The 13447-nt window shown below is 34.8% G+C and overlaps 1 protein-coding gene across 1 annotated transcript in view; it reads right to left on the bottom strand.

The window, feature by feature from the left end:
- The window catches only part of LOC106461700 (cholecystokinin receptor-like), a 50348-nt gene that overhangs the window by 10784 nt on the left and 26117 nt on the right, over positions 1 to 13447 (bottom strand). Inside the window, exon 2 of the mRNA XM_022388719.1 lies at positions 11733 to 11933. Within this exon, the coding sequence (XP_022244427.1) occupies positions 11733 to 11933 (201 nt within the window). The remainder of the gene's footprint in view (positions 1 to 11732; positions 11934 to 13447) is intronic.

The raw sequence follows: 13447 nt of genomic DNA, 5'->3' as shown, positions 1-13447 counted from the left end.
AATTGCCTGCTCAAAAAAAGATGTAAGGATAGAAGGGGATCAAATGGACAGATCAAAGGTAGTATATTCATGACTCAGAATATGAGAATAGGAATATATTTCAGTACTAAAGAAAGAGAGAGATAGCGAACTAAGAGCAAAACTCCAGAGATCGACAAGTCCAGTTACTACTTCCACCACTTCAGAGTGCACTGTTCATTTAAGTCTCTTATAATGATGCAGGAAAACAGAAAGTGCCAAATAAGATCATGATGATCTACTCAATCAATTTATTCTCCTGGACAAATGTAATGCGAGCATGACGTGATGATATGACCAAAGTAAACACAGATAGTAACAGCCTAAGAAGATGTAAGGAGTGATATAGTCATGAAAGTAAAATGTTGGTCAACCTGCAGTGATACTCCTCCATGAACCTATCTGTCTCCCATTATGTCATTTCTGATCAAATAGAACTACAGAATGGTAAAATATACAGCCTTTTATTGAATGTATGACAGGAATTGATCAAGGCCCTTGATGTTATCAATATGAGAATGATAACCTATACAGATACACTGTGTCAGTGTGGTCATCCCTCCCCTCTCTAGACGTTTGATGAGATGCATGTTGGGAGCCAATATATGATATAACTCTTTAACCACCATCCGTTTTCTACATGGTAGATATATTAGCATACATGGACCCTGACCTCGACCAAAAAGACAAATCTCCATCAGATGGCTAGGATTCCAATAGGTAAGGTTAAGACTGAATAATTGTCCTGCATATCACAACTTAAGAGACTAGTCCCAATCATTATCTGAGATCACTGATAGAAACAGGTATGGGGTATAAGTCAACTTTTCCAGTTGATTGTTCATGAAGTGTCAGAGAGTTTTGAAATGGTTGGGAAATATTCTATAGATGAAACACATATATCTTTTTTGCACTCCCATTGTACGTATGAAACAGAGTGTAGCAACATATCGCTGTTTCCGAAGGGGGTATCATCATTTTCCTTGGCTCAGGATAAGTAATGGGTGTTTTCAGAGTCTTTATTCCCTTTACATCTTTCTCCTCAATCCGTTTTGGACATGATATAAAACAAAAGTGGTGGGAACCAGAGTAGTTGACACAGTATGGCTCTTTCCATTAGTCGTTGCTATCATGGTCTTTGCCATCACAATAAGTACAATCCAAAGAACCAAGTCAGGATGATTTGGAATATCTAAACCACTGACAATGGAAATATTGAAATAGAGAGTTAGAAATATAAAATTGGGTTTTACTTCTCCAATAACCTGACATTAGATAATCAATTTTGCTCAAATTGTACATTATTTAGAGTGAAAATCCATCTGACAGTTGATGTTTTGAGAAACAGATTCCCAGATCTTAATTTCTATACCGACTATGGAGAGCCAGCAAAATCCTTTATTCCCTTTTGTAAGTAGATAGGAAAAATATTATAAAGTTAAGTTTCTGATAAGGAATGTAGTATCAGTATTGTAGTACATGAATTGGAGATGCGAACTGAATGCTTATAGACTAATCTGTGTAAGGTCACTTGATAGTTATGTGTGTTTTTTATATTTTAAGCAGATAAACAAAAAAGAAAGAGCAAATAATTTCAGTGCCACCCTCTATGGACTCTTTTAAGAAGATGCACTACACTGTAAAAATATCAAACTTTGTAGATAGTGAAGAAATGCCAGGGTATTTTGGGTTCTATACTCCTAGTACCACTACCATATGTAATATTCATAATACGCAATGAAGATGTCTGATACTAACATTCAGATGAACAAGTCAAATCATCCTAGAGGAGCCACCACAAGGTCTCTTGTCAACAAGAATTCAAGGCCAAAGTGGTGTGTTGCAATAAACCAAGCACCTCTCTACAACCAGTGCTATCTCATTTCTTTAAAAGGTCACACACACACACATCAACCACGTAATGGAAAGTTTAGGATCTCAGAGAATTGAGAAGTACCATGATTCTGAGCTTCTGATAAAAATAAGCAAACTACGAAGGTCAGAAGTAAAAAGTAACCCAATAATGAATATAGCTAATCTAATTATAAAACTCTGATTTCTCTGTTGGATGCCACCGCTGCTAGTAATAATGGCCATAATCATAATAATCACTGACGTAACTAGGCTAGTCCTAAGTCCAAGTATTAGAGTAAGAATGAAAAATATATAATAAAAACATTGAAAATAACAACTCCTCAGTGGCACACTGACAGGTTTGCGGATTTATAATGCTAAAAATCGGATTTAGGTACCCGTGGTGGGCACAACACAAATATCTCATTGTGTAGCTTTGTACTTAACTACGAACAAACAAACAAATACATTATGTATATTAAAATATTTAACCAATATTGTTAATGAAACTAGCATTAAAGAAGAAATAGAATAAAATGTGTTTACAAAATGTATAAAAGAAGTTGTTTGCTTAATGCATTATCATCGATTCCCTTCAAAAGCATGATACCACTATATGCAATGCTTTATAAAATCCTCTTTAACAACATCTAGTGACTAATGAAAGCATATTGAATGACCGCAGCAATGTAGTATAAAGCAAATTAATATGCCCAATAAATGTATATGGCATATGTTAGGTTAGGAAGCGAAACGATCCGGATAGTAAAACAACAGACTAAGGTATGAGAAAGATCAAAGTAATAATAAGACTCAAACAAAGAATGGTAAACATGACAATTAAAGTAATTAACAGAAATTAAAGTAATTAACAGAAATTAAAGTAACTAAACTAATGACATGTTGTTTTTGAAATTGATGATATAAACAGCGTCTCGACCACTTATATAATTGTCATATCCCAGCAAGCCAGATGAGCCCTCATATTGCGAAAGGCCTCGTTGGCCTTGGATATGTCACATGTAGTGTGGTTGACATCACATATTCATCTTTGCTTTCACGCACAAGTTTTTAGAATTATACTATATAATATACTATATACTGCTAACATTAATTGTAGTGAGAGCTTACACCAATGGCGATCACCATATTACTGCTTTTAATAGGTACAACCGTTTTGAAAAGTTAAGCTGCATCGGCAGAACCTTCCTGGGAGGTTCCGTTACAACTAGCAGGAACACACGCCTAGAGTAACCATTTTAAAGCAATGACCAGCTTATTAAAGAAGACAGTATTCTGATGCAAGTTAATACACCTGCTCATTCTGGTCGAGTCACAAAACGATCAGACATTCTCCCGTGACCAGATCATTTACTGAATATGAAGTCCATCGAACACGTATGGTTCATCCTTAATTTTTCCTGAAAAAGAACAGTCCAAACAACCAACTTTTAAGAACAACTTTAACCAAGTTCATCATCAGGACTAGGATGCAAATCTATATGTCCAGATTTCAGTTCTTGTGAATACGAAGTGTAATCATGTTAAATATTACAAATTACATATCGACAAGATACCCAAGGTAATCTCGTTGTATATGTTTGCACTGTTGCCCCATTTACTGGCTAATTACTTATTTTGAGGATGTGTATATTCCTTGATTTTGGTAATCTCCATTGAAAATGTCTGTCATGTGAGCAACGTTTTAAAATTGTTTTACCTTTACATGAAAAAAAAAATTAAGACACAAATATACGACTTACGTAGTGAAAATGTGTGGCATTATTAACTATTACTTACATCAAGTGTGTCTTAATGTTTCTATTTGAGATGTTTTCTCAAGATATTTCATTATAAATTTCAGGATATTATGTTGATTTTAACGTCCGAGGACGAGTTAGCATGATGAAGAAAAAAGTTCCGTATTACTTTCAGGTGATTACAAACGAAAAATATAACACATTTTTTTTCTTTTATTTTCATCAAAGGACAATGATTTTAATGAGAATATTAATTTGATTTGGAATATGCCGGACATAATTAAAAGTTTATAAGCACATTATTTCTAACTCCTGGTTGCAAGTGCCTATGGCATATGTGTATACCTACACAATCCCTATAACTGTACCTTCTACGTAACTATTCCTAAAATGAAATCCCAAAATGTTCTACTACATAGAATGGTTTAAGATATACAAAATTATGACGAATACGTGTCTGTTTGTAGCTTTTATTTAACTATAGAATAAGTCATAATACATGTTGTGAAGAAAGAATTAACAGGTATTTTCTTATATTATCATTAATTATCGAAATTAGTGATTTAAGTACTATAGCAACTGCATTCGTAGTTATGGTAAAGCTACCAAGACTATCTTTCACCGTTCCTAATGTTGAGCTATTGATCAGAGGTACGGCAGTCTACCAACAGCATCCCACAACCCACGCTAATGGACTGACTATAAAGTTAGGGAATATTTTGTGGCATCGCATAGATTCAAACCCACAGAGTCAAATCAACCCTTGCCCTAAGTAGCAAAGAACATTATAATTAAATATTATATTCTCATATGAACCATAATTATAAATATATTAAATTGTGCGTTCTGTGATGATTAAATAACGTGTGTGTGTGTATGTAATTAAGCACAAAGCTACACGATGGGCTATCTGTGCTCTGCCCACCACGGGTATCGAAACCCGCATTCTAGCGTTGTAAGTCCGCAGACATACCGCTGTGCCACTGGGGGGTATTAAAATAACGTTAAAGTTAAATAAATTTTCTCCGAGAATTTTCATATTTCTAAAGCTTTGTTTGATTCGGTTGAATACTAAAATCGTAGGATACAAATAAAGTAATAATTTTTTAATAGATAGATGTGATTAGTAAGTTAAATTATAAAAGTAATAACATTATTGCATGATTTATGAGGATAAAATCTCAATACAATCATAATAACGAATAAAATATAACTATTTTCAGCTGTAACAATTATAAAGATTATAATTTGTTACTAGTAAACAAAAGTAGCAACAAAATCTAAACATCAGAGAACACTAAAATTCTACCTTAAAGTTGTATCATTTGAAGTTTTACTTTTAATAACACTTTAATGTTTTATGATACTTATTTTTCGTGCGATTTTGATTTATCAATAATTAATCTCTCAACCTAACTTGCTACAACATAATATATTTTGGTATTGGGAATAATTATGTGAATAAAATGAATATCAATTATTTATAACAATTAATGACTGAAAGTACATAATGGGGGTTTGATGAGTCCCATTTCGCCTTTTTATTTACTACCATGGTATAATAGAAATAATAATAAAGATATGAAAGAAAAGCACACGATATCTTAATCGGATTGAAAGAAAAATCAATAACTTCGATGATCCAAATACTAAAATATATTACACTAAGGAAAAGTACTAGCAATTAAACTTGATATTCTGTGGACTAGAAAGAAGCTACAATAAAACATAACAGTAGAGTACTGGACTTATAAATATGCCAGTTATGGAGAATATATTTGGATTAGTCTGTAGGACGAATTTTGTAACACAACGTGCGAAATATTAAGCATACATACAGAGGAATTATGGTCATTGCATTTCACTGGTACGTGATAATATGGGCATTACTCGGACAGCTGTTCAGTGTTGTCAAACAGGCATTCTTGCCTCAGTGTCGTATACCTTTGTCCAAATGGATACTGTAATCAAAAATGATGGTGTTTTAGATACTTGAGCGAAGGGCTAACTGCGATATTCGTCCCTAATTTTGAAGTGATCGATTAGAGGGAAGGCAGCTAGTCAACAGCACCCATTAAGAACTCTTGGGCTCTTTAAATCGAATAGTAGGATTTAATCGCCACACTTATAAAGCAACAACGGCTCCAGTGAAGCTAGGGGACATGAACCACAGATCTTCGGACCCACAGTCTGAGACGATAACCATTAGGTTATGCTTAGCCCTGCAGCACGTTACATCTCTCCAAGAATCTCCCGAACCTCTGTAGCAATGGCATCATAAAATTGAAGATTATGGTGATAGACCCATTTCTTTAGAAATCCCTATAACCAGAAGTCAGAAGGGATGAGGAAGGGGAATCCTGGTGACCAAATATGGTGAAAGGTGCTATTAAGAACTCAGTACTCACCAAAACGTTTTACTGTACAAAGATGCGGTCTTTGGCACCCTAGACATATTCACGCGGCACTAATGATAATATTATCCAGTCATTGTTTATGTCTAAGCTCTGAAGATGGGGTTTCATTTCATAAACATGAATGGTACCTTGGGGAGTGCAAGGGTTGTTCTGATGTTGCTCTTTGATTTCCATTGACCCAATGACAAAAATATGGGTATTCACCTGATCATGAGGTGGACTTCATTTGCCCAAAATATTCATTAGTTCCAGTTTTCATCACTTTTAACACGTGCCATAAACTTCAATAAGAAGGTTTTTCAAAGTTCATAACTGCGTCTATTTAAATACTCATAGCTTATGAAAAATAAGGAAGATAATGTGCAAAACTTTCCACATTGGAAGCAACAACAATGCATGACCCACATCTTGCAGCCATGTTGATGGTAAAGCTTCCCGAATATACTCTATTGTTCCAAACATAACATTGTACTGTGCTTTACACTGCTAACAATAGAATAATCATTATTTGTTCCATCCTGTGTTATATACCAGCTTATTTTGCATATGCAAACCCTACGTTGTGCCTTTTACAGGAACTAGTAGAATTCGTTTACCATGTGTGTAAAATATTTCGCCAGTAAGAAGGTTTGTCCTAACTACTGTAACAAGTAACATAGTCACCCTTTATAATATATTTTTAACGATAAAAAGAAAATATGAAAGAAAAAACAAACATTTTTTGAGAAAAGTACTAAAAATCCGGGCTTTATTGCTCTGAAAGTCATAAACCATTAAGGAACAATGTAAATGTACGATCCGATGGTTTTATGGTTACTGGGAAACGACCTTAAATTGCTAGAATTTATCAAGAAGTAAATGTCAAATTTACAAAGAGTATCAAAGTAGGTAAGCCAATCACATGAAGATAATGAAAATTAATAAGAATACGGCCATTGTTTAATAATTTTGAATTTAAAGAAACTGTAAATATGATGAAGTTTTTTGCATGAAATATATATATATATATATAGTATCTATTAAAAGTAAACACTAAAGTTTTATAATTAATCATTCATATATGATATGTTTAATTTACAGAAATGTGCATTAAAGAGAATTATGATATTCCAAGATGATCTATTACTGGGTATTAAAAATATGTCATTTTTACTAAATGTGTAAAAAATCGTAGTTTTCTTTTCTATTATTAAATGTACAAACGCGTGAAACTAAGTTTCGTTCACGTGTTGGAACAAATTAAACCGACAGACTGAGAAAGTTCGAATGCTTTTAAAATTTGTGGTATTGGTTTACTTAAATGTCCCATTAGACATTTTTTGATGATCGCCTTTTGTTCAGATAATATTATCAGGTTACTTTGATGAAAGGTTTTTTTGTTTGTTGTGGTGAAAAGCAACACCATTGGCCATTAGCGTTTGGTCTATCGTAAGGATAGATTCCCTAATTTTAGCATTATAAGCCCTCAAGCCTATCATTAAGCCACCGAGAAACTTTAATGGAAGATCTGAAATATATGTCGGTTCTGTGAAAAGCTATAATACACTATATGATAAAATATATTTCAAAATTGATATTTGGAGAGACGCGAGATAAATATTTATGTGAGATCGTTGTTAGAGATTAACAAGAATAAAAATGTATACATTTTTAGTTGCAGATTTGAAACTGGTGGTAAAGAATACTTAATATTCTTGAGGAGTACTAGTTGCTTATTTGTTAGCTTTGGAATACAACTCAGATACTCGAGAGCTATCTGCGCTAATCGTCCCTGATTTAAAGTGATAGATTAGAGGGAAGGCAGCTAGTAAATATCACCCACCGCTAACTCTTGGGCTACTGTTATACCAACGAAAATTGGGTTAACTGTCACGTTATAACGCTCCCACGGCTGAAAGGGCAAGCATGTTCAGTTACTGGATTCGAATTCGAGCTTCCCTAACAAATTGATCCTGGATCATATTTCGATTTTAAAAGTAAAGGCAAATACACAATTGGAATGTTTACTATATATTAATTACTAGTTTGAAGTATATTTGGAATAATAATAATTAATAGGAGTTAAACATATCGGAAATTTTAAAATTGATGCGAAAAAGGAAGTATCGTCATTTATGCTAAATGTACAGAAAAGATGGAAAGTTTTAAGGAAATGTTGCAGAAAGATATAACTTATTTAATTATTAATATTGTATACGATAGCAATGATTAAAAAACATCGCATAGCAAGAAAAGAATCTGTCAAACACCATAGTTTGGAGTGGAATGTAAGAAAATAAATATATACTAATTTTAGATATTAAGACACTTTAGAAAGGTTAAGTTGTGACAAAGTAAGAGTTGACTGATATTGAAACATGAAAAAAAATACATTATATAAATTTAGAGAGAAATTCAGAATAAAGAAGTAGGTAGAAATTTGCCCCCACGCTCAGTGGAAAGTCTATATACTTATGAGTTTAAAATCTGATTTATGTAGCTTTGTGTTTAGTTAAAAAACAAGCAACCACAATCTAGAGAGTTTGTCACAGCTACCGCAGATAGCCCTTGTGTAGTGGTGTGTGAATATCCCACTGTAGGTATCGAATCCCGATTTTTAGCGTTATATACAGTCAATATTACCACCGAGCCACTAAAGGCTTTCCGTAGAATCTTCTTCTTCAGAGTGCTTTCTTTAAGTTTGAACTGATAAACTAGTAGGAATGCAGAAATAATTAAGAACATCCATCTAAAACTCTTGGACTGCTCTTATAATGCACCTATTGTTTCAAATTGAGTTGTGCAATTTTGAGGTAACGAGACGTGAACCGTAAATCCTCGGATACATAGTTCAGTAAGCTAACCACTAAGCTATGCTCGGCCGTTTAAACATAGAAAAAAACCAGGATTTGATGGGTTGCCGCCAGATATTTTAGCATTCTTTAGTATAACTTCTAAAATTAGTATTGTACCATATTTTTATATACAGTAGTGTGCTACATTTATTAAACCGTTTGATTTCTTGTGCTTATGAAATAAACCCATTGTAGTTTAAAATGTAGGAAAAGAAGTGTAAAAATAGGCAAATTTTTGAATATCTCCCTTTGTCCCTCACCTACCTTCTCACTTAGTGATACAGCGGTTTCGATATTCATGGTGGGCACAGCACAGATAGCCCATTTTATAGCCTTGTGTTTAACTAAAAAGAAACTAACTCCCTTTATCCATGATTTCAATGTGCTAACTCTTAAGTAATTTATATCTTAATAAGAAAAGCAATACGTATCCACAAATTATTAAGTGCATTAGATTTTTGAAAAATTGTTTAGGATATCTAATCTAAATACGAAATGGAGCAACATTGTCACACATTACTGTTTATAGTTCCTGTACCAGTCATCACTGAAAAAAAACAACAACAAAACTGAAATTTTTACATTCTGAAATGTTCATGAAGGTGTGTATATAAGGAATGTGTTGTTTTGTTTTCAAAAACATTGTCCAGTACAGGTAATATAGTTTGTTTGTTTGTTTTGAATTTCGCGCAAAGCTGCACGAGGGCTATCTGAAGGCAACTGTTGGGCTACTATTTTACCACCAATAGTGGGATTCACCGTCACATTATAACGCCCTCACGGCTGAAAGGGCAAGCATATTTTGTGGGACGGGGATTCGAACCCACGATAGAAAAAATTAACAGCGTTTGATAGAATCAAATACGAATATTTTCATGATGCTAGTTGAATTTTAAGAAACAATATAAAAACCGCGGCTATTCATGAATTACTATGAAGTGCACACTGGACATGTACAAGGAAATCCAATACTATAACATTGGATAAGGCAGATGACAAGAAAAAAAAAGATGTTAGATGCCTAAAATTTAGTATCCCGAAAAACTGAAGGAAGCTGCGAAAAACCTTGATGATAGCATAAAAAAGATATACATAGTTATAGAAGAGTAGCGGCACGAATGCCTTTACTATGCAAAGATAATACTTTTTTTGCGAACGAACATGTATCCTAGTCTTTGTACTGTGACTGGATAGACGAGTATAGTTTGAAGTGTTTGGATCCAACCTGCATTCAAATGTCTGATGGATCACACAAAAATCCATAAATTCTGCGTTTGGCAACTTAGCGGGTTGATCTTCGTATGGAATAGCATGAAACCGTTCCATGCTCAAGTATGCAATGGTTGAGCAAGAGGTATGACAGAAGGTCTTATCTTGGTGAACCCATACTCTGTTGATCTCATTTCCACTGACACAGATTATATTTGTTTTATTGGTTTATAATCTTGAACTTATAGTTTTCTTTCTTTACTGGATGAACTCGACATTTCTTAGAAGTGTGTTTGGGGTCATTATCCTTTTGAAATATGAAATTCTGTCCAATCAGCTTCTTTCAAGAGGGTTTAGCAAGATGGACGAATATATTGTGATATTTATGCTGATCCATAATTTCATGAATTTGTGAAGATAGCCAACACCATTTGCAGATATTGCGCCTCAAACCAATCTCCTGCATACTTGACTGTTGGCACAAGATATTCTGTGAGAAACATCTCATTGATTTTTGGACTATTTGAACAGATGCTGGGAAATTTTCGTCGATTCTCGTCAACTAGATGGATTATGGAAAGCCAACAGGAAGAAGCGGCGTGCTTCGGGCATGACAGCCTTACAACAGAGCCTTTTGCAATGAAAACTACACTACAGGGCTTGCTTGTTTGAAGTTAAGCACAAAGCTCCACGATAGGCTTTCTGTGCTCTGCCCACCACGGGTATCGAAACCAGGTTTCTATCGTTGTAAGTCCACAGACATATCGCTGTGCCACTGGGAGCACACTACAGGGCTATCATCAAGAACCACGGCCGTCAGATAGAGAATGACTAGAAGTAAAGACATGGATTACAACGACGCAGTGAGGCTCCAAAGTCGTTTTAATATAATGTATTCAACCTATATGTATATTACATTTATCAGTGGATAATTCCACTGTGAATCGTAGTGAAAATAATGTTCAGACTAATATTACTTTCGGGAAATGATGAATAAATTTAAGGTGGAGGTAATTTCTATTTTAGAAATATTAATGATTTTCTGCTTTTGTTTCATGATGAAGACCCGACATGGCCAGCTGGTTAGAGCGCTCGACTCGCAATCCCCGTCCCACCAAACATGCTTGCCCTTCCATCCGCGGGTGTGTTATAATGTGACGGTATATTCGTTGATAAAAGAGTAGCCGAAGAGTTAGTGGTGGGTGATGATGACTAGCTGCCGTCCCTCTAATCTTACACTGCTAAATTAGAGACGACTAGCGCAGATAGCCCTCGTGTAGCTTTGCACGAAATTCAAAACAAACAAACAACTCTTGATGACTAGGTTTTACTTTCATAATCTGCTATTGGGATACAAAGAAAATTAATTATTTTGAAGAATGATTGTGGAAAATAAAATTTAAGAGTAAATATTGATATAATACAAAATACAGTGGTTGTAATATGAGGTAAGATATATAAAACAGAAATGTGGCATTATCAGGGTTTTATGATAAAAGTTGTCCCACTTTACCAATATGTATCCTGAAAATAACTTCAAAATTGAGTTTGAACCAGGTGTGACTAAGTCCAATTAAACAAACAATACTATCTACATATATATATATATATGTATATATAACATTGGTAGTATGACTTACCACTCTCCTTAATAGGCTGCAGTTCACTTAGTACCGCCACAGGTAACATATAAATCAAAGAACCCGCCCATACAATCAAAATCATCCTCTTAGCGTGGGAGAAAGTCTGCCATTCTCGTGATTTCAACGGGTGACAGATGGCATAGTATCGTTCAACTGACATGGCTACCAATGTCCAGGCACTGACACTAACAGAGACAGCTGTAAAAATTGAGTTATAAAAAATTAAAGGATAACAATTAAATTTAATGTTTCTAAACAAATCTGGAAACAAATTAAAATGAACGTTATAAAGTTTCACAAAAATATATATTTTTAGAACTTACTAACTGAGAACAAAAACAAAAACCAACCAAGAAATGAAATCGTTGGGTAGTAAATGGGATTAGAATACGTCAATTAATATTCATTTGCTTTAAAGTATTCTGCATATACATATAGTTTTCCACATAAGAATAACTATGTTATGTATTAAACACCTCTATGTGAGTAGTTATCTTGGCTGTTCACTCCCCAAAGGATGCCGCCTCAGTAAGGGGTCGCCAGGTGGGTGGAGATCAAAGGATGTCGACTGAGGGTTACATAAACAATACGTAACATGTTGACAACTATTACGTAATATCTAAATTACGTAGACATCTGAGAGCTACGTAACTGTTATGGAAAAGACACTAGAGGGTGATGACGTCATAATACAACGAAATGGCACTATAGGGCGTGTTGCTAGGGCTACGAAGCGGCACCACAGAGCATGTTTGTATGATGAGTGCACAGATGGTTCGTGAGCGCACCACAAGAGTGTGATGTAGATGAACATGCCATCAACTTTCGATACCCATGGTGGGCAGAGCACAGATAGCACATTGTGTAGCTTTGTGCTTAACTTCAAAACCTAACCTCAAACCTTGATAAACAGTAAACATGATGTATTTATAAAATTGATATTGATAATCTGAAGACGCTTGTTGAGTCTAACCCAAGGTAACACACGTGTGAAGTGGCCATGAAATTGCATGTATCTCAAGAAACAATATGTAAACATCTAAAGAATATGGGAAAAACTTCATAAAGAAGGTGTTTGGGTGCCTCATGAACTCTCCGATGATCATAATTTCCAATGTGTGAACATTGCTTCATTTCCTCTGGTGCGTAATTCGCGTGAACCATTCCTGGAGAGAATTGTCACCGGTGATGAAAAATGGATTTTCTATGCGAATATTAAATGCCAAAAACAATGGCTCAGTCCTAGTCAAAAACCACTTCCGACCCCAAAACCTGGACTCCATCCGAAGAAAGTGATGCTTTGTATTTGGTGAAATATCAAAGGAGTAATTCATTTCGAACTCTTCATTCCACAGCGAACTGTCAATGCAGAGATCTATAGTCAGCAACTGGAAAGTTTAAATCAAGCCCTTCAACAGAAACGCCTTTCACTCATCAATCGGTAAGGTTTTCTTCTTCTCCACGACAATGCACGTCCACATGTGGTACGTTTGAGTTTGACGCAACACAAGATTATGGAGTTGGGTTGGGAAGTTCTCCCCCACCCACCATATTCTCCAGATATGGCACCATCAGATTACCATCTTTTTCTTTTGCTGCAACACCATCTTAATGAAAAACGTATGCAAATGTGCAAGGTGTTAAAGAGGACATCAACATGTTTTTCGCTTCAAGGCCAAATGATGTCTTTAACCAGGAAATTAACAACCTGA

This window comes from Limulus polyphemus, unplaced genomic scaffold (assembly GCF_000517525.1).
Source record: "Limulus polyphemus unplaced genomic scaffold, Limulus_polyphemus-2.1.2 Scaffold1013, whole genome shotgun sequence".
Taxonomy (NCBI): domain Eukaryota; kingdom Metazoa; phylum Arthropoda; class Merostomata; order Xiphosura; family Limulidae; genus Limulus; species Limulus polyphemus.
The sequence above is the reverse complement of the archived record's forward strand: the minus strand, read 5'-3'. Positions and strand labels throughout refer to the sequence as shown.